The sequence below is a fragment of the Antechinus flavipes genome, chromosome 3 (genome assembly GCF_016432865.1).
Source record: "Antechinus flavipes isolate AdamAnt ecotype Samford, QLD, Australia chromosome 3, AdamAnt_v2, whole genome shotgun sequence".
NCBI lineage: Eukaryota > Metazoa > Chordata > Mammalia > Dasyuromorphia > Dasyuridae > Antechinus > Antechinus flavipes.
In genome coordinates, this window is record NC_067400.1 from 5,046,316 (window position 1) to 5,072,441 (window position 26,126).

General features: G+C 43.6%; 1 protein-coding gene across 2 annotated transcripts in view; it reads right to left on the reverse strand.

Annotated features, from left to right (window-relative positions):
- Positions 1–826: 826 nt before the first annotated feature.
- The window catches only part of CCDC50 (coiled-coil domain containing 50), a 79,230-nt gene continuing 53,930 nt past the window's right edge, over positions 827–26,126 (reverse strand). Inside the window, exons 5-12 of one of the 2 annotated variants that reach the window (XM_051991638.1) lie at positions 25,318–25,423; positions 20,773–21,309; positions 18,810–18,925; positions 18,228–18,272; positions 18,029–18,133; positions 15,524–15,603; positions 10,136–10,242; positions 827–7,381 (exon numbers count right to left, since the gene is read on the reverse strand). In XM_051991638.1, the coding sequence (XP_051847598.1) occupies positions 7,362–7,381; positions 10,136–10,242; positions 15,524–15,603; positions 18,029–18,133; positions 18,228–18,272; positions 18,810–18,925; positions 20,773–21,309; positions 25,318–25,423 (1,116 nt within the window). In that variant the 3' untranslated portion in view covers positions 827–7,361. The remainder of the gene's footprint in view (positions 7,382–10,135; positions 10,243–15,523; positions 15,604–18,028; positions 18,134–18,227; positions 18,273–18,809; positions 18,926–20,772; positions 21,310–25,317; positions 25,424–26,126) is intronic. The other variant, XM_051991639.1, reaches the window with a different exon arrangement.

Sequence of the window (26,126 nt, forward strand, 5' to 3'; positions counted from 1 at the left end):
TTTATTTTTGTCTTTTTTTTTTTTTCTCCCCAGGGCCTAGTGCTAAGTCTGGCACACAGTAAGGGTTTGAGAAAGTACACTCACACACATCGCCCCAAAGAGAACTATAACACTCCAGTATATTATTTTGACATAAAACAGGTTCTAAGCCTCTCATATAAATACAATGGGACTGCTTCATGATGTGGTTTCATGTTTGCACATCAAAACACATACAACCATACAAGGAAAAGTCAAACAACACTTGTCCCCTCTGCATCCTTGAACAATCATTGCAGATGAATTATATGATCTGAGAGTTAGAGATTTGAGGAAATTGTTCAGCATTTCTGGGGTCCCTGAGTCCCCCTAACATGCAATTACATTGTGTGTATTGATATGAAATGACGGGGTATCATGATATACCACCAGCAATAAAAAATTAAAAACTCAAGTGATCCAAAGGAAAAGGGCACAAATAGGCCATATTAGCAGTAAGACTTTACAGAAAGGGTTTTAAGGGATGTCATTTGAGATATGAGGGTGAGCTGATTGTTCCTGTGGCAAATAAGGATGACAGTTAACTCATATGACACTGTTAGGGAGGGGACCTAGAAGAAAGCTTCCAGACTGTTATATGGATCATATAGGGAGGATCTATAGAAGATGGTATAAAAAGGCATGAGTACCTCAATCTGTACCAATGTAGAGGATTCATGTAGAAGAAATGACAGATATAGTGAAGCGTAAAGAGCTAAGTTTCCTACTATGTTTATCCCAAGCCTTCTACTTCAGCAATATTTTCAAAGCCATTATAATGAAACAAAGTAAAGATGGAGACCAGTGCTGTGGCTAACCAAAAGGACAACTTTATTAAGAGAGGTGGGCAAGACTGTTCACCTCAGGAAACAAAACAAGCGGGTCTACACACATATGACCCTTTGGTTCAAAACATAATTCATTAAATTCAATGTCAGACTTGATTTAAAAAGAAAATAGTATGTGATCAGTTGAGAGAGGAAAGGAGGGAGAAAAAGGGAGAGATTGGGGAAAGAGGGGGAGGAGAGAGGGAGAGAGAAAAGGAGAAGGAAAAGGGTAGAGGGAAAGGAGAGAGAGGGAGTCGATTGCATAGATGAGTTATTGTAAGTGTGTAATTTACAGAGTGAAGCCCCAAGTTCAAGCAAGGGTAAAATAGGATGTTGAACAAAGCTCTGTCATCCAGCCATCCAGGAGACATCTGGTCAGTCACAAACACCTCAAGAACTTTCCTATTAAAGTCTCAGCAAGGAAATGGCCACTCTATGGGGTATGGTGACCAACTTGCTGGCCATGGCCCCATGCAAGGAATGAGTAGAAGGTCCATCTGTACCTTCCGGCAGGTAAAAAGTCACCTTAAAAAGTCACCTTTTAGAGTGACTAAAACCAGTCACTCATTACAACTTCTCCTAATGTGTCTATCACCGCCAAAATTTACCTGTAATAAAAAGAGTTGGGGAGGGATACCTTTATTGAAAATCCCCAGCATAATTCCTGTAGGTTCCCTGTAGCCTACCAAGTACTATCAAATATATATTACAAGGTTTCAATTGTACTGGTACTCATAAAGTAGTCATTAATGCCTCAGGGTACCGCTGCATCTCGATTTTAAATATTTTCAACATCCTTTCAAATCACCAAACAATCTATTGATGTCTTTTCACAGTGTCTACCGTGTGTCATTTGAGGTCAGGGTGCTCCTAGTCCTGAGAAGACAGCCATCTGAGTAACAGCTGTTCACCTCTCAGTTTCTAAGAATGCCTGTCCTATGCCCTCCCCTTTTGCCATTTCCAATATTTCAGAATTGAAATTAAAGTGATTGCATCACGGAGTGACTTTTTCAGTATAAGGCATTAGGCAGACACAAATTTATCTCAAAAATCACATTTCTAGGAATCCTTTTTAAAAGCCGCTCCCCTCACTCCTTTTCTTTCAAGGTTCAGACTTCAAAATGAAAACTTATTCAAACTTGTAGCCAACAGGCAGTAAGCTTTAACTGATACCTTGTGGACTGCTTTGTAATTAGTGAAACAGGCCACTGGGCTTACATATTACAAGGGCTACCGCCATCTTGAAGACCCACTTCATCAAAAATAGGCAAAGAAATCTGCTGTTAAAAGGTGTTTCATATAACAGCTGGAAACTCTTTAGAGAACACTGGGCATCCATTGGACTGAAATTCCATGGAGAAAGTACAAAATCACTCTTACAGGCTGGGTCAAAACATTTTCTTCCTAATGTTTCTGTCTTTCTGGAAAGGTGGAAGTTCTGAAACTTTTATGATTGTCCCATCAAATCATTCACTGCATTTTACCCTCCACAAAATAATCCAGATTATTAGGAAGCAACGTTCAACGTGCCATTATTTTAAGTGAGCTCCTTAATAGCTATTGTGTGAAGAGAGTAAGACAGGCCCTTCCTGTCTTACTCAAGTGTTAGGGCTAATACTTGATTGAAAACCCAAGTCCAGATAATCTGGCTTGCCAAACTCCTCTAGGAGTTTCCAGTTATATGACTGTAATAATGTGTGTGAGACCAGGCAATACTACTGGATGGCATTTACAGCATATTGAGGTGAGCGATACTCATTATACATATTTTAGTGAATGAAAGTGATTATTTCCATAGTGTTTTTTTTTTTTTCCCTTGGTGGCACTAATGGAACCTTTCAAAACAAACTGAGATTCACTCAAACTGAGAAAAAAAAAAAAAAAGGCCAATTCTTTCCTATGAAGAATCATGGTGAAGGTTTTCTTTATATTTGCTATTCCTTCCATTTGAAATAAAATGAGTTCATTCATTCCCACCTCCTCAGGTGAGTAAAAAGTCACCAAAAGGAGAACTAAGATTTAAAAGAGATATCTTAACAAGAGCAATCAAAACTCAATTATTCTGGAACTGATGAAGTGGAATGTGAGAGACTCAGGCCACTGAACATTTCCACTTCTTGCAGGTATCATTCATTTTGTATTTCCTTACTGTGTATATATATCTCCTCGGTAGAATAGAAGCTCCTTGAGGAGCAGGGGCTGTTTCCTTTTTATCTTTGTAACCTCGGTGCCAAGAACGACGTCTGCTACGTATTAGCCCCTTAATAAATGTGTGTCCAGTGGAATTGGATTTCTTCCTCCCACAAGTTTTTGTTCATTGAACGACTAATTCAATAGATTAAGAAATGAAATGATCAGAAGTGAACTACACAACCATACAATCTGTAACATACTTGCTGCTCCCGGGAGGAAGATGTTCCAAGCAATGGAGGGATGGCCCCTTCCCTCCATGAGCAGAGATAATGGAGAGCTGGCTGGGGCTCACAGTTAAGAAGTAAGATATGTTTGACTGTAAAGTCAAACGTGTTTAAGGCAATACTGCTCTTTAGAGACACCGCTCTTTCTTTGTCTTAAAGTGCAACTTTCATCAGAAAAGTGACTCTTTTGATGAGTGTCCTGGTTTCCTCTCCCCTGGTTGACTTTTCTAGATCCCCTTTCCCGAGGACCAGTTTTGATTTGACAGCACCAAGGAGCACCTTTGATTTCAACATTTCTCCACATCTCTTGATCTCTCTCCTTGCATCAGAAAGAAGAGGAATTTAGCTGACACTCTGCTCAATGCAGCATTAACAGGACAGGGCCCCATCAAGCTCCCCTTTGGCATAGGGCCCAGAGGAAGGAAGATTTGCTGGTGTCAATAAAAGGGAAGCAAATATGGCTTCGTGACCTGCAGGCACCACTGGAGACACAGGAAAGGAGATTCACTTTCCATAGTCACTTTTCTGACTCTAAGCAGACTAAATAAATAAATAAATGTCATCTGGAACTAAATGGGTTTACTCCTTTTGTAGGGATACCACTTATTTGTATGTATGGAAATAAAAAAGGCATTACGATAAAAGAGCAGCATCCAGGGAAACTTGACCATTACACTTTTCCTATGTGTTTGCTGCCCAGAATTGACCCATTTCCTTCTTGGACTTAATCCTGCTTTGTTTATAAGTTTTTTTTTTTTTTAAAGGCCCCTGTATAATGGGGTTGCACTATAGTACAATTGGGGCTTCCTACAGCTATGACTAGTATATTTCCTCTTTTTTTTTTTTTAAATTAGCACTGAAAACATGAATAACTGTCCCAAAGCCAATGGACATAGAGGCAACATTTAGAAAAAAATCAAGCCCCTGAATATAAAATAAAACATATACACAAAAAAGTAGAATATTTCCATGATAACAGCAGTTTCTGAAATAAAACATTTGGCACAGGATTCAATGTACAGAAGATCTTCCAATAGTATTATATAAAAAAATAAAATAAAATAAACAAACAACAAAAACAAACACCACCCAAGATTGGTTGTTTTGGTTCCTGGTAAAACTCCCCAACCTGGCAAATCCTAAAATGTAGAAAGGTATGAACAATCATCAGAAACACGCAATCAGAAGATACTGTAGGATCTTCTCCGCCACCACAGAGATGCAACATTTGATGTTGGACCAATATGGTAACTGTGATCCAGGGAAGGGAGCTTCTTGTTGGCCTTTCCTTTTTAACATGAAATCAGTCTTTGTAATAGACCATACATGTAACAAAGAGAAAGGAATCTCAAAGTTTAAGGTCTAAATTTCTAAATCTCTCCCACAGATTTTCTAACAATTTTTTGGCCCCAGACCTGGGGGGAAGTGGGGAGAGTGGGGGAATATGTATCTGGAAGGATCTTATTTTTTGACTGAAATTTAAGCATCTAGTGAACTTTCTGCCTTCCTATCCAGTTGGCACTAGCTTATGATCATCCATGTCCCATTAGAAGGAGAGGATGACTGGAAGAATGGCAGTAATGGATTCAGTGGCTTTCCTATATGCTCCTCCCCCACCCCCCACTTACATTTGGGAAGGAACCAGCAAGCCAAGTCCCTGCACTGCAAAGAAATGAAATCAGGGGAATGCAATAGTCCAGCCTCTTGAGATAAAAGGACAAAAGCTGATGGGCTGGGGAGTTTGGAGTCACAGGTTTAAAGCATAAAATAATATGCCTACAGGGGTTAGTTTGGCCCAGAGAGGGTGAGAAGAGTGAAAGAAAGATTTGCTATCTCATTATAAAAGATTTTAAAGGACAAGGCCATTTGATTGATTCACTGCCCTGGGTTTGGAGCAGAGGACTGACCTTTTTGGTATTACTTAACATTACCACAGTGGTCTAGATTTCAAGGGAAGAAGAGTGGGATTCAACTGAATGGATTGTGGTATTTACTCCATTTTCTGGTGAGGAAAAAAAAAAAAAAAACTGCTCCTCTAAATAAAATGAAATGGTTTTAGTTCCACATAGGCAAAGGGGCTAATGTATATTTAAACTCTTCTCTTTTCAAAGCCTAGACACTTTTCACTGTTCTAAAGTGATGCTAAATTGGCCAGCCATTACAGCAGAAAATCATACTCTCGGTCCAAACCCAATGCCAGTGGCTGAGCCACGGGCAGAATCTGGGGAGGTATCCGAGACACTGTGGGCTTCATCACAGAAGCATCTTCTGCAGACACCTCATGGAACTAAATACAACTAGAGAAAACATGAGAGAGACCAGGGAAAGAGAAAATTGTGACTGTTTCGTAAAGTAGAAAAAATAAACATTTCTCAAGTTTTTAAAAAGGCAGATATTGTTTGCTAAATTATGAATTTAAAAATGTTGTGTATTTTGTTTCTTTAAAGTCACCGAGACTGGCAAACTTCCAGAACATGGGACACAAACAACCAGGCAGGCAAAATAATACCCAGATTGCTAGAGCTGGCCAGTTTCTATGTTTGAGTATCAGAGGCCTCACTACAGGTAACTCAGAATTTGGCAGGTTCCATTTTCCATTCTACCTTCAAATTTTCTTTTCCTCATGAACTGATGTCATTTCCAGAGACATCAGCTTTCCCCTAGTTTCATAAGTAACTACCCCTCTTGCTTCTCTCCCTATTCACCAAGTACCAATTAGTTCTCAAACTAACGAGTTATAGACACTCATGACACTCACACAGAACGAGAGCTTCATTTTAGTCTGTTTTCAGAACTGACTGTGGTGGGGAACACCAACTTATCATGGCCTCCTAGTTAGCTTTTACCCACTCACACCTTTCTATCTGGAGAATACTTGGCAACACGCAGAGTGCATACCACCAAGAGAAAATCCCCCCCAAAACAGGATTGACGAGTGACTACCATTGGTTATTTTCCATTTCCATTATACAAGCATGGAAGGAAGGTAAGAGCTTCCATGAGAGCAGTATCAAGGCTAGAAACTGGGTTTCTCTAAGGCATCAATTAATTCCTGTTTTCTGAACATTAAGACGACTATTTCTGAAGAGTTCTTTATCCAGAATATTTACTTGGGCAGCAGCAAGACTTAGAAGCCAGCACGCATGGGAGGGTTAAACGGATCTGCATCATCTTTGAGCCCACATGGAAAGTAGCCACCATGTCACCAGGCCAAAGAGACAATGAGGATGGCTACAAGTACTCTCTAACCAAGGAAGATTACGTTCTCAGAGCCAAGAACGCATGAGCACTATCATCAAATTATTTAAGTGGAAACAAAAGGAGGGGAGGAAAAAAGGCATTTCTGGGGCCAGTGGAGTTTTATCCGTGCTCTCCTTTTTCCTGATTGGCTTTACTAGGGAACAACAAATGTTTTATGACATGATATACAGCATTACCTCTGTGTAACTAGTGCCAAATATTACACCAAGGGCTACCCCTCCAAGTCACTTGAGCTCTACCACAGAGAATCTACCAAGCTCCATTCTTGAGGAAATGAAAGGAAGCTCAGGCCAAGGCAAAAGCTCTGTAGCACTTTTCCTACTGGGCTAGAGTTTATATATAACAGGAATCTTTCCGCTTTCTGCTGATTCTGGGAATCTCTCCCCATTGTATCAAGTCATCTGTCCCTTTGTATGTCATGCTTTTTCAAGGGGATGTAGTTTCTTGCAAAGCAGAGTAAGTGCTATCTCTCATAATATCACCCAGTGCGCAAATAATTAAAATGATTTCCTCTAAGAGTTTTTTTTTTCTGTGATAAAAACCAGGAGGTATCAAAGCCTACTCTTCCCTCTGCTAGTTTGGATCGCAATGGGATTCCAAAGCCCTCAGCCAAAGGAATGGATGCTCTAGAGAGTACTACACTGCCCAAGTGAGCAAAAACAATGAGAACCTTTAAAATGAACATATGCTTTGAGTGGCCAGGGGAGAGTTGAGAGGACACAGTTCTGGTGGTGCAAACTTAGGAGAAAGAACAAAATGAAACAAAATGAGGAAGGCATCGGATATAATCCAGTAAGATTGACTACGGGCAGCCAGATTCAAGGCCGGTTCTTGGTCTTTACTGTTTAGAACGGTGACCTAGAAAAAGAAATGCAGAGAAAAAAAAGTCAGTGAGAAATCCTTGGATACAACTTTCCAGACAGTCCATTATTTATATTCTAGCTAATGAGAACATTTTTCTTTTCTCTGATTTTTAGTCGATCTGCTCAAGCGTCTTTAAGAATTAGTCCCATCGATTTAGAACTGGAAGGGACCTTCGAGGTCATTTTGTCCACCTCCCTCCCTCACCACTACTTTCAGTTTTTCATATGAGGAAACGGAAACTCAGAAAGTAATTTGTTTAAAGTTACACAAGTAGTAAACGACAAAGCCAGAAATCAAACCCAGAGTGTTGAACTTCAGGTCTATCATATTTTGTATCGTACTGCTTTGTCTCTCAATTTAAGGCACATGTGAAAGGTCATGGAATGGGAATCACACAGAAATTGGTTGTTTTTAGTTTTTGTTTAACAGTTTCCCTTAGAACGAAGCAAGCTGAGTAGCATTTGGGTGAGCTGGCGGATCTTTTGCACCCATATTGAGATGATCATCAATTTAGAAAGGGAGGGAACCTTAAGGTCATTGAATTCAATATTGGCAAAGTAAAGAGACAAGGAAGGAGACGTCATCTTGCTAAAAGATATCATAGATAATGAAGGTATAGTAATACTAAACACACATGCACCAAATGGTATAGCATCCATACTCTTAATGGGGAAGTTAAGTGAGTTACATAAAGAAATAGTCAGTAAAACTATAGTAATGGAGGACCTTAATTTCTCCCTCTATTTATTTAACAAGTCTATTTATTTATTTATTTAGCTCCAAACTTTTGAAGCAAAAAACTCATTATTTGACAAAAAGTGCTGGGAAAATTGGAAAACAGTATGGAAGAAATCTGACATAGACCAACATCTCCCACCATATACTAGGTACATGATTAGGACATAAAGAATGAAACCGTAAACAAATTAGGAGAGCAAGGAATAGTTTACCTGTCAGAAAAATGGAGAAGGGAAGATTTTATGACCAAACAAGATAGAAAAAATGAAATGAAAACTGGAAAAAATATGATAGATTGAATTAAAAAGTTTTTGTACAAGGAAAATCAATGTAACCAAGATTAGAAGGGAAGCAGAAAGATGGAAAACAATTTTTAAAATCTGATAAAGGCCTCATTACTCAAATACACACAGAACTGAGTCAAAATGATAAGAATATAAGTCATTTCCCCAATGGATAAATGGTCAGAAGATAGGAGTAGTTTTCAGATGAAGAAGCTATCTATAGTCATATAAAAAAAAAAAAGTTCTATATTACTGATGATTAGAAAAATATTTTGAGTATTTTAGAAATACAAATTTGAGTATCTGAGAAATAAAATCTAGAGAGCTAGCCAGGTGGTTGATAGAGAAATTTAGATACATGCTTGTTATATACACTAAGTACACAAAGGGTGACAATGAATGCCAAAGCATTTATTAAGTGTTTACTGTATGTCAGATCCTGTACACCCACATACTAAAATAGTCCTTAGGCAGTTAATGGATGACAAGAGAGTCTTGAGGTGGAGAGCAACTTCTTCTTGAAAGGTAATGCTCTTTCCTTCCTGTTTTGCTGTTTTGGGGGGAGGTGGGTTGTCCTGAGACGTCTAAGGAGTTCATGGCAGGCTTGTATCAGCTATAACCCACGACATTCAAAGAACTGACATAGGAGTGAAGGTCAAGGATATCATTTAAAAGGAGCCTATGGATGGAAAAGATGGGCTGGTCATGTGGCAACAATGAGACCCCACTAAGTGACTGGATCAAGTGCTCCAAAAACGTCCTCAGAAAGCCAGGAGAATATGAGAAAGATCACTTCTCTACTTCTTCGGAGTACCCCCAGTGACATTTATGGGAGTCGTTACGAGAGACATTATGGGAGAAGTGAACAAAAATCATACAACATACCTGTGAATAGACTGAATCAGTGAGTAAAGAACCTCATGATGGGCAAGTAGGAAAAAAACAAGGGCTGCCTCATGGGAGTCAATATTGATACCGATGAGCTCATGGATACTCTGAGTAAGAAAAAACTCCCTGCCTATAGAAGCAAAAGTAGAACGGGGGGAGAAGTTGAGGAGGGGAGCAGATCCATCTCTGGAAGACTCCAGGAGATGCCTGGATACCTTCATATCAAGTTGAATGCAAAAGGATTCCTTGTCCAGCTCTGGGATGGTCAATTTTGCCTCTAGAGCCACTTGTTACTCTGTGATCCTGACTTTTACTGAGCAAATGTACTATGACTTAAATACTCAAATATCCAGAATTAGACTAAAGAGGTATATATCATTTTATGGGAAAAAAAAAATACACACAAGACACTATTTCCTACCCACTAATGTTAGGTCCTCGGTTCCCTACACTCCCACAGGCAGCTTAGGCCTGGAGGAAACAAGACCTTAGTTTAAATCTGACCTTAGACATTTACAAGCTGTGTGACCTTGAGAAATTTATTTCATTTCTGATTCTCTTCCTTTCTTCAATAAAATGGGGATAATACTAGCACCTACTTCTCAAAGTTCTTGTAATTATTTGTAAAGTACTTAGCACAGTGCTCAGTATATAGCTGGTATTTTAAAAATATTTATTCTTTTCTTCCAAAATTACAAAATAATTCCATTGCCAAATTTAGAACAATGAATTAGCTCATGGTCTCAGATGGGAAATCATCCCTGACCATGCAGCTGCCTCACCCCGCCTGCTTCCCAGGGCCTACGGGTCCTGAGAACGCCGGACTTCCCGCTCCTACCTTTGTGAGATGACTCAGCTTTGGAAAATGGCCGCGTGGAACTATGCTGGTTTGAGAAGTGTGTGTAGTCTGAGTCCGCAGCATCCACCATGGTGGGGGGTGGAGGCCTGAAAGAAGAGTCATGGTTACGCACTGCTCCTGGTGATGGAAATGCTGACCCTCAGCTGCTAGCACAGCTCTATGGGCGCCAAGGCAGGAATCACGGCTTTCCCCTCAGCTCTGTCCCTAAGTAACCACAGAGGGGGCCCAGAGCAGCTAGTCTGCCATCCTGGGAATGGAAGAGCTTTGAGAGGAGGCCATGGACTGCGGGGGACAACCCAGGTTCCAATTCTAATTCCAGTTCCCAACTCAAGGCATTCTCATTGCTCTTCCTTGCCTTCGAAGCTCTCCCTTTTCATCTCTTCCTCTTGGCTTCCTTCAAGCCCCAGCTAAAATCCATCCCCTGTAACTTTTGCAATTTCCTATTCTTCCCGGTGCCTTCTCTATCGATTATCGCCAGTCTGTCTCTACATATTTTCTTTGTACACAGTTGTTCTCGTGTTCTCATCCCGTCTCTCCCACTAGACTGTGAGACTGAGCCAGGGCCGGTCTTTTTCCTTTCTTTGTATCCCTACTGCTCAGTATAGTTCTTGGCACATAGATAAGTACACGCTTGATAAAATGTCTATTGGCCCACAGATTAAATGATTTAAACCGGAATTTTCAAGGGATTTTAGAGAAAAGAACCAGGTAGTTCAATATGAATTAATTTGCTACAAATGATCTACTTTGTGGATTTGGCAGTGCCAGATTCTAAGTGGATGGCCTTCCCAAAAGACCATCAGAACGTTTCTTCTCCTGCCCCTCTGCATAAAAAGGGGCTGACAGCAAATAGTCCCATTGACGCAGCAAAACGGTCAAATATCTAGTGGTTTGGGGTTACGCGCGTGGCTGCGAGAGAAATAGCGTAAGCATTAACACTCACTCTGGGTAAAGAGGAAATAGGTCTCCCAAGAAGCAGGGCCTTACCCTGGCCCAACCAGAATCTCTGATTCTAGAAGGATTTTATAAGAGAAGGATATTTTAAAAAGAAGGGGAAGATGTAGTAAGTTCAAATCTGGATAAGGAAACAAATACGAGGAAGAGGGAAAGAAGGAAAGAAATGAAGAAATGGGGAGACAATGGAGTAAAGGAAAAAAGAAAAAAAGACATGGAAGTGGAAAGGAAAATGGAGAGAAATAGGGCAAGAGAAAGGGAAGCAAGCCCAGATGAGCGAACCCTGCTGCCCACTAGGTGGCAGTGCAGTGAAAGGCAAGGATGGGCAGCTACCCTTGTCACGCACTTTCCTAATTTGCTGTGTGTCTCACAATTTCCTAAAACGCTGTGATTTTAATGAGTTCTTGCAGAAGGTCTTGGGGAGCAAACTAAAATTCAAGCCCAGTCTCACATTCAAAAAACGTCCCAGCTGGGAGCTGTGGGACAGGAGCCTTTTTGGCCATCCAGGACAAGAGAAACCATAAAAGAAACATGGCGTGGATGCGGTTCCTGGAACTTCCAGAAAGGGGGTCGTTGGGGGCAAATGCTTTCCCTGACGTTTCTCAAATGTCCAGTTTTTCTTGATGCCCCACTCATTCTGGACTTTATTATTTAGAAAAGTAAAGTTTAAAAAGCCTCCAGGTCAAATAGCAAAAAGAACTGAGAAAGGGCTTGTCACTCTTTCCCAGGCTCACTTTGGGCAAAGTCATCCATGGATCCATGCAAAGATTCACCATCTTAAGCCCCGACGACCCCTTAGTGCCCTGTAACAGTGGCCGAGTCATTCTCTTGGCTTCCTCAGTTTCTTATTCTGAGCCCCTTAACAGGAGTTTGGAGAAGGTGACCTTGAAGATGCTTTTCAGCCCTGTTAAATCCTATCAAAATCAGCCACTGGCCCACGCTGGGAGGATTCTTTAAAAGGTCAAATCATGTTTATAAAATGATTTCACTTCCCAGAAGTAAAGGCCACTAAGGAATATTAAGAGAAGGGGGAAAAGGCTAATTAAAATAGGGATGGGCCTTGGAGCGGAGATAAAAAGCTTGTTGTTAATGTTGTTTTCCTAATTACCGAATCTTTGAATTTATTCCATTTTCCAAGAGGGTTATTTTGTTCTCTTTCGCTAATTTCCTGAGAAAGAGTGGGAAGTGCTGAATGAGATGGAAGAATTGGATTCATGACCCAAGACATCCCAAGCACGATAGCTCCCCTGATGAAAGAAGAAGAACTAGGAGGGAGGCAAGCCCAGATGTGCTAACCACTGCTTCGCATGAGTGTTTCTACTTAAAAGGCCTTGAAATCTTGTTTGCTGAACTGTTACTACCGGCCAAAAAGACTTTATTTTCTTCCCCTACCGAGGCTTGATTTTGTTTTGTCCCTGGATTTGAAAGGACATCTCGATGTGATGAAGACATAGAGTTGCCCTTAATGTCTATGTATATGCTGATATGAGTAGAAGCATATGGTGCAGAATAGACAGAACCAGCCTCATAGGCACGAAGTCCTCATGGATCATGGAGGAAGTGACCTGGATGGCTCCCAAGATGCCAAGAGATGGACGAGGTGCCCTGAATGAAGAGTACCCTCCCATCAAATGGAGGAAATCACAGCTTGGAAGCAGAAAAATTTAGATGAGAACTAATTTATCTTCACATCTCAGTGGAAATACACTTAAGGAAACACCAGCAGAGAATTTCCAGGACTCTACTATTAAATAGCATGAAGATTTGTTCATGATTCTAAAGGTTCTCTCCCTTTTCTCCTTCCTGGATCCTTCACCTTCCCACTCTCTCAAGAAACACTATTTCTGGATTAAAATGTATTTTCATTTCATTTTAATTAATTAAATGAGTATTAAAATGGTCTTTGAGAGAAGAGGAGCCAGCTACTTTCTTAGCTGCTGATTCTAAAGACTTAAGGAACAAAGGCCTTCTAGAAAGCTCTGAATTTCTCTTCAAAAAAAAAAAAAAAAATGGATGAACCTAGGTTGAAAATCATGCTTCTGGATTCCGTGGCACCCTGTGATAAGAGTGATAAGGAGTGATAAGAATCTGGCAGCAGCATTTCCTGAAGTCACCTCCTTACCTTTTGCCCTTTCAAACAGAAGATGTCTTTGGAAAAATACAAAAAAGACCCTCCTCGGTAAAGATCCGGCACAGGATGTTAGGGTGTGAGAGAGGGGTTTTCAGCCCAAAAGCTACCATTCCTTCTCTACAATTCTGCTCATGCTTTAGAGATGTATTAATACTACATTAAATCCAATCCAGATTCAGATTATTTATTATTATTATATTACATTATATTTTTGTTAATTTTGTTATTTTAATAATGTTGTTTTATTTATTTATTACTTATTATTTAATATAATTATACTATTTTGTTATTATATTATAATTCAGAGTATTTTCAAAATATGATTTCTGTCACGAGTCTCATTTCTCTTTAATAAACTTCCCCTCACTGTTCTAGATCCTTTTTTTTTTTTTCTTTCATTTCAGAAGACAACAGAAAGCATTACAGAGAGCCTGAGTACAGATCACTTCATTGACTCCTGAAAAGTACTGGCCCTCCAACCCCCTCCCCCAACCACTGGCCCTCAGGGAAAGAAAGGCAGCTCAGAACAGCTGAAGTTACACTCCATAACCATTTAGGACAAGGAAGCAGGAAGTGAGGAAGATAATTGCAGCTATCTGAGCCAGGGAGCCTGAGATGGGCACTTGTCTGGGCCACGGAGCCTCGGGTAGACAGATGCACACAAACACATGAGCCCAGATGCCGGGGAAATTCGAGAAGGCACAAGAGATTTGATGCTCTGGGTGATATCCCAGGAGAAAAGACTTTGGCTTCTCTTCTCCATCAGCTCCACCATCGCTTCAGTTCACCTTACCGGAAGGTCAAAGACACATCCTTTCCCACATCACATTTTCAAAGATCTGAAACTCCCCTGCTTTGGCCCACATACTCCGACCCAGAATACCACCCACAAAAGCAATAAGACTTCAAGACTGAGATAACCAGCATGTGGTCGGCAGCCCCAAAATGGATAGATTTGATTGCCAAGCCATCATCTGGGATCTGTGAAAGATACCAGAGAATCCAGGGAATGTTAAGTAGATCGACATTCAAAAAAGGGAAGACAACAGAGGCTGGAACTTGACTTAATTGCCTGGCAAAATTCTCAAAAGTATTAATAAAGAGAGGGTTAGTGAGGATTTAGAAAAGGAAACGTCAATCAGTAGGAGTCCTGAGGGCTCCCTCTAGAATGGGTCGGATCAGACTATACCCATTTCCCTTTTGGACCAGAGTTTCTAAACTGGAAGCTTGGGGATTGAAGGCTGTATCTAGAATTTTAGCAGTAGGTGTGATAATCACTTGACTATGATTCTGATGGAAAAGAGGGACCTGTGTGGGCCTGTCATGAACAGCAACAGCAACTTAGAAGGAAATGTATAATCAGTATCCTGTAGAAACCCATTTGTTCCTAAGCCGTTTCCAAAACAGGCAAGTTAAGTGTCTGGTGGGAACGTTCTATTGGAGGACACATTTCAGGCAGCAAAGCCTCCTTGCTGCCTAGATCCAGATAACCACCATCCAAATCACGGGGCAAGAGTAATAAGGGAAAATGATTTGGGCTGATCCACAAGGTTGCAAAACAGAAAAAGGAGGCAATGGAGTGACATCACTAAAATCCACAGAACTGTTTGTACAGGAGACTTCTGAATGGTCTCGAAAACAGACTGCCTTAAGGATAAGGAAAACGACTTGCGTCAATATTATGTCAATTAGGGAACAAAGCTGGCACAGAGAAGATGCCAGAGATGTCTGATAATGGTATAAAAGTTGCAGGGGGAACTGGGGGGGGGGGGGCGCTAGGTGGTACAATGGATAGAAAGCCGGGAAGACTCATCTTCAGCCACAGACACTTACCAGCTGTATGAGACTAGGCAAGGTACTGAAATCTGCCTTAGTTTCCTGTATTTGAGTCCGAGAAAGAAATGGCAAACTATTCTAGAATCCGTGCCAAGAAAACCCCCAAATGGAGTTACGGAGAGACAATTAAATAATAGCAAAAGGGGTTATCCCAGCTACCCACATATGTGGATTCGGCCTCCATGTATGGATTCTGGCTACAACATGTGACAATCAATCGGTTTCTCATTAACTTAAGTTCCGTCTCCTGACTTTTATGCCCTAACACCCCCCACCCTCCTCATGCTGAGTGAGTGGGACTTGCCAAATTGTATTCTCAACAGCTGCCTTTTCCTCTCTTCCTCCTGGGCCATCTCACCAAACTCCAGACAATCCCTTCCCAGCATAAACACTTGCCCAAAGCCAAGGTCAAAGGTCCCCCTTTTCCAAGATGAGCTTTTGCTTACCGAGCTGGCTTCTCATTCTTAGACCAGGAGCTTTCATGGGCCTCTCTTGACTTTGGCCTTGTTGTTTCTGCTGTTTTGGACTAGGAAACAAAAAGGAAGTTTAAGGAAAACTGGATGATGATATAAATTGTTTAAAAAATATATATTTTTCAATTTTGTGTAAAAAAAAAAAATCTGTTTTTCAAAATTTTGAGTAACAAATTCTCTCCCTCCTCTCCACTCCTTCCTCAGTGAGAAGGCAATTTGATAATGTTATACATATGCAGTCCTGAAGAACATTTCCACATTAGCCCCATCATAAAAAAAAAAAAAAAAAAAAATGCAGAACAAAACAAACAATAATGAAACCAAGAAATATAGTGTTGATTTTTCTTTTTTTGTTTGTTGGGTTTTTTTTAAGTGTGTTTCAATCAATATTCAGACTCCATCAGTTCTTCCTCTGGCTTAGATAGCATTTTTCATCATAAATCCTTCAGAGTTGTCTTAAATTATTGTATTACTGAGAATAGCCACATCATTCTCTAGTGATAATATTATTATTATGGCATACTGCATTCTCCCGGTTCTGCTCATTTCACTTTGCATCAGTCTGAACTAGTCTTCCCAGGTTTTTCTGAAAGCATCCTATTTGTTATTTCTTAATACAACAGTATTCCATCACAGTCAATATACCACAACTTGTTCAGCCATTCCTAACGGATGGGGCATATTTTCAATTTCCAATTCTTTACCACCATAAAAAGAACCACTCTAATTATTCTTGTATAAATAGGCCCTCTTCCTTTTTTTTTTTTAAATCTCTTTGGGATTTTGCTGGGTCAAAGGGTATGCCCAGTTTGATTGCCATCGGAGCATAGTTCCAGATTGCTCTCCCGAATGATTGGGTCAGTTCACAAATTCACAATAGCACACGAGTGTTCCAATTTCCCCACATCTACTCTAACATGTGTCATTTTCTTTTTCTGTCATATTGGCCGATCTGATAGATGGGAGATGGTATCTCTGGGTTGTTTAAATTTGCAATTGTCTAATCAATAGCAATTCAGAGCATTTTTTCTATATAACTTTGATTTTTTTCTTCTGAAAATTGCTTGTTCATATCCTTTGTACATTTATCATTTGAGGACTGACTTGCAATCTTAGAAATTTGACCCAATTCTTTAGATAGTTGAGAAATGAGGCCTTTATCAGAAAAACTTGCTAAAATTTATTTTAAAATGTTCTCTTTTCTAATGATAGACCCAGACTTGGAATTAGAAAGACCGGGAGCTTGAATTTAACCTCAGGAACTAGCTTTTGACCTCGGACAAATAACTTCTCTGTGCCTCAGTTTCTTTCACTGTAAAATATGGAGCCCTCCCCTGGACTGTGAAAAGGTTAAAATGCTACCATGTGGGCAAAGGGCTTCGAAAGCCTTGCATTCTTGCATTAAGGACAGTGACCATTTCAGTAGAGCTAAGATTTGCAAAGCTCTTCACACACACCAGCTCACTGGATCCTCACAACAACCCCAGAAGAAAAGCGTTATTTTATTCATACATACATATATATGTGCATGTCTATATGTATATACATGTGTATATATGCATATACATGTGTGTATATATATATATATATATATATATACACACACACACACACACATACACATGCATATAATATACTTTTACATATATGTATATATTGGTTGTTGAGTTTTATTCATGTCTGAATGTTCATATCCCCAACTATGGTTTTCTTGGCAAAGACACTGGAATGGCCGCCATTTCCTTCTCCAGCCCATTTTATATTTAAGGAACTGAGGCAACAGTGTTGAGAGTCCAGATCAAGCAGCTAGTCCATGTCTGAGATCTGAAGCTGTAAAGATGAGTCTTCCTGACTCCATGTCCAGCCCTCTAGCCACTGTACCACTTCACTGCCTGAACAAACAGGGTTAAGAGACTAGTCCGGGGTCACACAACTAGTAAGGAACCGAAGCGGCATTTGAATTCTGGACTTCCTGATCTAAGTTTAGCACTTTATCCACCACGTCACTTAGCAGCAAATATAAGACTAGAAAGGTAGGAGGAAGGGATCGTGTTATGTTTAAAACCGAGGGGGAAAACTTTGAATTTGATCCAGTAACAAAAAACTACTGGCGTTCACTGAACAGGGTTGGGGGGATTGATTTGGTCCAGCCCCCATTTTGGCAGCTGAGTGGAGGATGGACTGTGGCCTTCCACCATGAGGCTATTGCAATAGTCCAGGTGTGAGGCAATAAAGGCCTGCCCTACTTAGCGGTAGCATCAGGAGACAAGTGTCCGGCACAATAGGTTACCAAGGTCGAAATGACAGGACTTGACAAAGGATGGAAGTGGGAGGGAGGGTGAAGAGTCCAGAGTGACTCTTGGCTTTCATTCTCCAGGATGTGGTCAGCCTGTGTCACAAAGGGCTCCTCGGTTAACCGAAAGCACCCAATTCCTTTATAAGGGTGGGGCCTCTGGGGAAAGGAGCTGGCAAAAGTACCTTCCAGTCTGGGTCCTGCTTCCTCTTTTCCAAGGAGGACTTCTCCCGTTCCTTTGCCTTCTTGTAGGCTTTCTTCTCTTCAGCCATGAGCATGCGGGCGATCTCCTGGAAGACAAAGCCGGCGTCACTGGGAAAGGCCGCCCCGCTGGAGCCAGGGATGAGAGCCTCTCAGCTCTCACTGGAGCGCAGGGTAACTTACCTCATCCTGAGCTACTTGGGCGGCTCTCTTGTCCACCTGATTAGCCTGAAAGGGAAGGAAATGTGGAAATGAAGTGACACGGGGCAGCCACGTGACTTGGGGAAGACTTCAGAGGATGAGAAACCCCCATTGGGTTTGGAGAGAAGGTTTGAGAGAGGACTGAGGTCACCTCTCAGATCCCTGTGGGGAACGTTCCCAATGGGAATTGTACTAATAACTTTCCTTGTCCCAGAACCCATCATCAAACCCGACACATGGGATCCTGGTGTGCAAGTGACAAAAGGAGATGTCGTCACCAGGACCAGGGAACAGAACAAAAGAAGATGGGTGGGTGAGGGGCTGTCACTGCCTTTCAACATCCATCTGCCATTGACTTACCCAGATGGACAAGAAAAAAAAAGTACCCCCTCCCTTATACACACACACACACGCACACACACACACACACACACACACACACAGAGTCTCTCCTCCAGTCCATTAGGCTAGTGAGCACCATAGAACAGCCAATTTCACTGGGGTTATACCAAAAAAAAAATCAATAAATCTGGCTCGGATCTCTCCGTGTCCATCTTTGCTCACCATGAGTTCTTCTTCCTGAAGCTTCCTGGCGATTTCAGCATCGTACAGTTCCTGGTCCCTGTGGGTCATTCTCGGCGGCGTATAGACGGTGTCTTTTGTCCCCCTTGGCTTCATTCCTAGAAAAACTCAATGCAGTCAGTCAGCCCGTTCATTTCCCAACCAGGGCAGAAAGTGAGGATGAGGAAATCTCCCCAGAGCACCTGGCATCCCCTGGCACCGTGTACAATGCCCGTCTTTTCTCGGCACTAGCCCCGGGCCAGTTCTAGCTGTTTCCTGCAAACAAGCTCCTAGAAGGACAGACCCTCATCACATTCACATCCACAGCTTGCCCATAGACCTGCCTGGAGCTATTTGCAAGAAGCCTGCTTAGAAAGTTTCCCTCTCACATCTTTCTTAGCGAGCATGAAAGCTGCTGCTGAATCAGCTGCAACTTTAGACATTTATTCCAGTCAACCTGGGCCATCTAGAAACGGGAAATGAGAAAAGAAGAAGTGGGAAAAAAAACGAAAGCAACCACAAGAAGAGGAAGTTGAGGAAGAGAAGCTTGGTAGAACATTTCCAAACTTCCAAAAGCCTGGGAGAATTTTTTTTTTTTCCAATCTACTATGCCTCGGGGGAAAAGAGCAACTCTCTGTTAGACTAAAAACCCAGAATGTAGGTGATGCTAAATGCTTCAGACAGAAGTGAAAAACCAAATCATTCACTGTACAGTGGAATTGGGACCCTTCTTAAGGATGACAGTGGGTCCTCAGCTAAGGACACTGATTAGGCTCAACTCATGTTACAGCTTCTACAAGAGACTTTTCCTAATCCCATTTCCAGCCCTGGGTTGCTATTGTTGTCCCTCAAAATGACTCTGTATTTGATTTCTACATGTAATATGCAATACTGAACTGTGAACAGCTGCATTTTCCTTTTTTTTTTTTTTTCTTGGATTAGAAGGAGAATGGAGGATCCTGGATAGAAAGAATTTAGAAATATCCACGGGAAAAGGGCTGACTTTGGAACAAGAAACCCCGAGTTCTTTCCCTTGTACATTTTATGTGTAACTTCTTTGTGGGAGGGGATTATTTCATTTTTGTTTTCCTATTCCCAGAACCTTTTAGAAGCAGCTTGGAATACTGAATAAAGCCAGCCTGAGAACCAGGAATTCCTGGGTTCAACTCTTTATTCTAACACTTTGTGGACTGTGAAGTCAAGGGAAAAGTCATTTAATCCTTTACTATCTCCAGCCAACTTTGAGACTCTAGCCTGCTGAGGTGTGACTCACCTGCACTGGACAAGAAAGTTCCTTCCTCCTCCTCTTCCTCATCAATGAAATAAGAGATCTGGGCAAAAATGTCAAAATAAACATTGCCTAGTGCTAGTGCTATGCCAGGCACCTGGGAGGCCCTTCACAAATGTCTGAATGATAGGATGCAGTGTTAAATTCACCTATTTTATAACGACACAGAATGATCATCCATCGGATTCTAGGATTCTAACAACAGCCTTACAGACTCTTACAGGTGAAAATGGCTCTGAGAGAATCCAAAAGCCCATGCTTGCCCCCAAGTCCTGCATGCCTTATTCCTAATCTGACCATCTCTGTGATTATGTTCTTCCGAAACCAGGAAAGGAGAAACATTAAAAGTTTATTCCTTTGTTTGGGGAAGAAGGGATTTAATTCCTCCCAGAATCCACTGGCATCGGGCCCTTCCCTATCTCTACCCTCGGCATGGAGTCCTAGCAAAATGTGGAAAGAGAAGTAAACGAATCCAAGATACTTTCTAGCTCCTCTTTTCTCCAACTAAGTTCACTTCCAGAACAAGAAAGGGCAGTGTGCTCATGTAAGTGGTCCTGAAATGAATTTGATCCCCCAAATCCTTTCAAACCCAGGAGCTCACAAAGAGGCCTCTGCCCAAATCACCTACTGCCTATTTCAGCCAGGCTCAGTGTACAAGTTTCCACAGTCCTCCATTACCTGCATCATCGAAATAGTGCTTTTCCTCCCTCTTGGAGGAGGCAGGCATCCTTGTCCTGGGACCTTCCTTTTTATCTCTGGATTCCCCCATCCCACAGTCTCTCTTATGCCTTTCTTCTTTCCTATGAGCCCCTGGCTTCTGGGAGCACTTGGGCGAGAGTCGGTCTTGGTGGTGGGATCGAGAGTCATCGGGATGTCTCGCGGAACCATGGCCAAAGCTGTGGTCCCAATCATCAGATTCCACGCTCGGGAAAACGTCCCCACCGATCTTGGGAAGGGGAGACCTCGGGAGTCTCTCGTGCCCAGAGAGCTTCCTTTCCTGGGCTTCCCAGCTAGTCTGGGGGTCCTCCCTCGGCTTGCTAAGCCTGAGGGAAGACCCGGAATTCTCCCCGGCATACTGCTCCTGGCATTCATCCGTGTCTTCCGAAGGCCTACTGGGTCTGTCCCTCCTGCGCCTCACAGGCCTGTCTTCATGCTGCCTTCGAGACCGTGGGGGCTCAGAACCCAGCTCCCTGTTCCTCCTTGACCTTGGAGGGTCTGGGGACGGAGCGGGGAGGTATGACAAAGAGAGAAGCAAGTTAGCTCAAAGTTAGCACACGGGAACGGCCTACACCAACTCATACAACGGGGGGAGGCCCTGTTCAACATGCAACAGAACGGACAAGACGGTTGCACTGAGCTCACGAATCGACCAAGCGCTTGCACAGGCTGGCGCGGCAGTGAAGGACATGAGCATTTGCAGCATCTGCAAGGAGCAGAGAATGACGTGGGCAAAGCAGGCCGCCCAGAGCTGACAGAACTAGTGACCGAGTCAGCCATTCACACGGGACCTTTGTGATTGAGGAAGCTGCCCTCTTCCGGAGGGCTCTGGCCTGTGATCTCATTGCCTTAGAAACTGCCAACGAGGAAACACCCTGCACCGAGGCAGATGGGTTCCCTGTGGCACAGAGAATTAAAGCGTTGCCGGGGCGCTGAGTCACACAGCCAGTATGGATGCACCTCAGCCACCCTGACTCCAAAGCTGGATGCTCTATCCACTATACCACACTGTTCCTCTTAAGTTACAAGTTACTGCCATACTCTGAGGTATACAGGCTGCGTGTCCCTGAGCAAAATGCTTCCCCTCTCAATGCCCTGGCAGCTCTCTGAGACCTGGATGGGCAGGGTAGGCTCAGCTCTCCATTAGCAGAGAAATCAGCCCACCGGGAGACCCCCCACACGAAGGAAGATACCGGGAGAGCCCCCACACTAAGGAAGACACGGCCCGAGCCTCCGCCCACTCTTCCAGGCGCCAAAACAAAAGCTTACACGTGCGCCGCTGGATACTTTTGATTTAGAATGAAATTGGGCCCGTTGCAGACAAAGACAATCCTATCAGTAAATATATTTACATGTATGAGGTTTAGAAAATTCAAGAGACTTCGTTTCTGGGTAACTAATGTAATGCTACTACTGCATTAATTAAGGGAATGATCATTTGGTCTTTTTTTGACTGAAGTTAAAAAGGGCAGAGGATTCATAGTTTATATGCCCTTGGAAAAATGAGTGTTTCAAAGGATAGCAATTGACTCTGATTAATAATTAATAATTAATGAGGATGAATATCATAATGAGGGGTGGCCCTACTCTAAGGAGTTAAGGGAGGTCACTTTGTTTCTGTCATTCACTTCTAAATTACCCGGCCTTTGACAACCTAATTAGTTTATCTTAGTTTATAGCATTTAGTTTATAAAGATAAATAGTTTATCACCACTCAAATGTGTGGAGATAGAGTCACCTTAGATTAAATTCCCTGTAAATCTGGGTGGGTCTGAATGAGATGGAGGACAAAACTGATTCAGACTGGTCCTTCAGAGAGAGACGGGGATTTGAAATGAGAACTTTAGAAAAAGTGGGAACTGGATCTCCCCACGTTGCTGGTTATTAATTAATTAAGGGTTATTAACAATCATTTCTCAAATGCATCATCACCATGGATGGCTAGTCCGTGGATGATTTATGGATCCCACGTTTACAAAAACACAGTGGATCCTCTTCTAGATCTGGCTTTAGAGCTGATAAGGCTGAAGTACATGTGTGGGAATGGGAATAGCATCCCCTGTTCTTCCATAGGCTGAGAAGCAGTGTGGGGTAGGAGATAGAGCCTCAAAGTCAGGAGCCTCTGGGCTGCCTTTTCAAGATCCACTACATACACACATGCATATCCAGAAATAGAAATACATTATACACACGTACACACATGTGCATGCATGTATCTGGACATTAGAGACACTGACATGTGTGTGTGTGTGTGCGTGTGTGTGTGTGTGTGTACACATACACAAGTACAAAGCTGTCTCACTGCAGCTCCACCTGCCCACGTGACGTTCCCTTGTGAGCCAGCCTCCCCAGGGAACAGCCCCGTGAGCAGATCCCAAGCTAAGCTTTCTCTCTCTGGCATCCCTTCGGCATATGGGATGGATCCCAATTCGAGCAGGCCCTGCAAATGCTCATTGGGGAAGGAGTCCGATACAGCCCTTGTGATCTGCTGATCAAAGGGAAAGGCGATCCGACAGGAGAGACAGACACGGGGGAGATGGTTAGTCGATTAGTCAAGCAAGGTGCAAATCATCCACACAGATGGAAAAGCCAGGAAGCTGCAGCGGGGAAGGAGCTGGGGAGGTGTTGGAAAGGGCTGCTCCCAAGAGGTAGAGAGATCCTGGGGGGGAGATGGGCTAGCCGGAGACACTGCTCCCAGGACGGCGGGCTGGCCCGGATCGACGGCCAGGGAATTGGGACACCATGACAGACGTGGCGTCTCATTTACTGAACAGGAACGTGGCTGAGGACAGAACGCCTGGGAGCACGGGAGGCCGCGACAGGGCCCGGGTTCCGATCCCAGCTCCGCTCCTCGCCAGTTTGTACCCTGGGTGAGCCCCGGAGCATTCGTAGGCCCGAGGGCGGGGCTCACACAGCTCCATAGCGGAGAGGCTGGACCCACCAGTGTCGGAACCTCCTGAGACTTGCACTCTCTCTCTCTCTCAACTTTCTCTCTTGTTTTCTGTCAGTTTCTCCAGGTCTGGCGGGAGGGGTCAAGCACAACCTCCCCTCTTCCCGAGTGGCTCGGAAAGGCAGCATCACCTAGCGGGTGGACTTTTGGTTTGTAGTTGGGAAGACCTGGATCTGAGCCTGGGTGCTCCTGGATAAGGGACTCAATGTTCCTTCTAAAAAGAGGAGGCTGGGGAGACACGGGTTCTAGGGTCCCTGCAGGCTCCAGGCTCGAATCCTACGACACTCACCCTCAACACGCTCCTCAAGAGGGCACTTCCCTTTTCTGCGCCTCAGTTCCACTTCTGGATAAATGGGAATGCTAGTGGGGCTGGGAGTCTCCGAAGAGATCTCTGCAAACTTTAAGGGAGCGTAGAAATGAAAGCTATCACTGCCATTAATTAAAGAAAACTATTAGCCGTGCATCCACAAAACCCTTTGAGACCTTAGATGTGAACCTCATTAACAGCCATCTGTCTCTGCGTCTCTGGGTAAAATGGGCCCTCGCCACTCCACGGTAAGAGACGGCCCTTGCCCAGCAGGGATGCAGGGAGTTTGTCCCGGGAACCGAGGAAACCCCCAGGGCCTTCTGGAAGCGAAGGCCCATGTTAAGCTCACCCTTCCCAACACACGGGTCAGAGAAGGAAAGATCCACCACCAGCACACAGCAAGGGAGACAGCAGCACCCACGGGGGCCTCACCTCTCGCCCCATGGGAAAGCTATTTTTGATCAAATATCAGAGATCATCAAGGCGAAGAAGTGAAGAAAAATTAGCAAATTGGATCTCACGGGAAATCAGCAAAATGGATCAATCAAACATGTCGATATCACAGAGGAAGTAGCCCAGAGGAAGCTGTCGTCCCCCACACCAGCGCATCTCATTAATCCCCTCGGGGTGTTTAATTAGCACGGTGCATGTCGGAGAAGGCTTCTGGGAAGGTCACCCCCCAACCCACACCCCACCCCCCATTCCCGGGCCAGGCCCTTTGTGACATGCTCAAAATATGAGTCATACTCCAAGGAGGGAAGGGGAGAAGGGAGGGAGGGGAGGAAGGATGCACAACAGCCAAGCCTCCAGCCCCCGAGGCCTCTGGGGGCAGTTTTCTCTCCCACTCCGGTCAGCTGCTAGAGCCCTGGTCCCTTCATTAGCGTCAGACCCAGGGCAGCCGTGTTCCAGATCCCAGGAAGGAGGAGGGCGAGCCAGACCCCAGGCCTCTTTGCAGGCCACCCAAACAAAAAGGAGCGGCTGCCGGGCAAGCCCTAGAAGGGCGAGGCAGCAGGCCCTGGAGGACCAGACAGCAGGCTCCTGAGAGTGAGGCAGCAGGCCCCTGAAAGTGAGGCAGCAGGCCCCTGAGAGTGAGGCAGCAGGCCCCTGAGAGTGAGGCAGCAGGCCCCTGAAAGTGAGGCAGCAGGCCCCTGAGAGTGAGGCAGCAGGCCCCTGAGAGTGAGGCAGCAGGCCCCGGAGGGTGAGGCAGCAGGCCCCTGAGAGTGAGGCAGCAGGCCCCGGAGACCATTACCTCCATTGGCCAAGTAGTAGCCATCATCATAAGGGGACTCTGGAGAGCGCTTCTTTCGCCTTTTCTCTTCTTGTAACTCTCTCTCCTGCAACAGGCGAGCGATGTCCTGGAGGAGAGAGGGAAAGAAAGGAGAATCAGTGGGACGCCTTCTCTTCTTGTTTACGTGACACTTCGAGGGTTTTCTCCCGGCCAGACCCGGGTCCAGGACGCGACTATTATGAGGAGGGAAGCTGAAGACGATGATGTTAAATAGCAACAAATGGCATTTATTATTAGCTTTCATAAAGCATAAACATCCTTATCTATAAAAGTCTGTGTGTGTGTGTGTGTGTGTGTGTGTATTTCCATTTTATAGATGAGGATACTGAGCATCAGCAGCAATATTAACTCTATATAGAGATTTTTTTTTTTTTTTTTTTTGCTGAGGCAACTGGGTTAAGTGACTCGCCCAGAGTCACACAGCCAGGAAATGTTAAGTGTCTGAGGCCAGATTTGAACTCAGGTCCTCCTGACTTCAGGACTGGTGCTCTATCCACTGCACCAACTAGCTGGCCGAGCTTTCAAATTTTCAAAACACTTCATGCATCTTATCTCCCCTGGCCCTCATCGCAACCCTACGAGGGAGGTGCCATGGTTACTCCCATTCTACAGATTTGGATCCTGGGGCTCTGAGAGGCCGCACAGCTTGTCAGGGGGAATCCAAAGCCAGTTCTTCCTGTCTGCAAGGGGAGCCTTGCAGCCACTCTCCCGAGCTGCTTCCTGTCCCTGGCCGCGCAGCCACGGTGTCTGGCACAGGGAGGCGCCGTGCC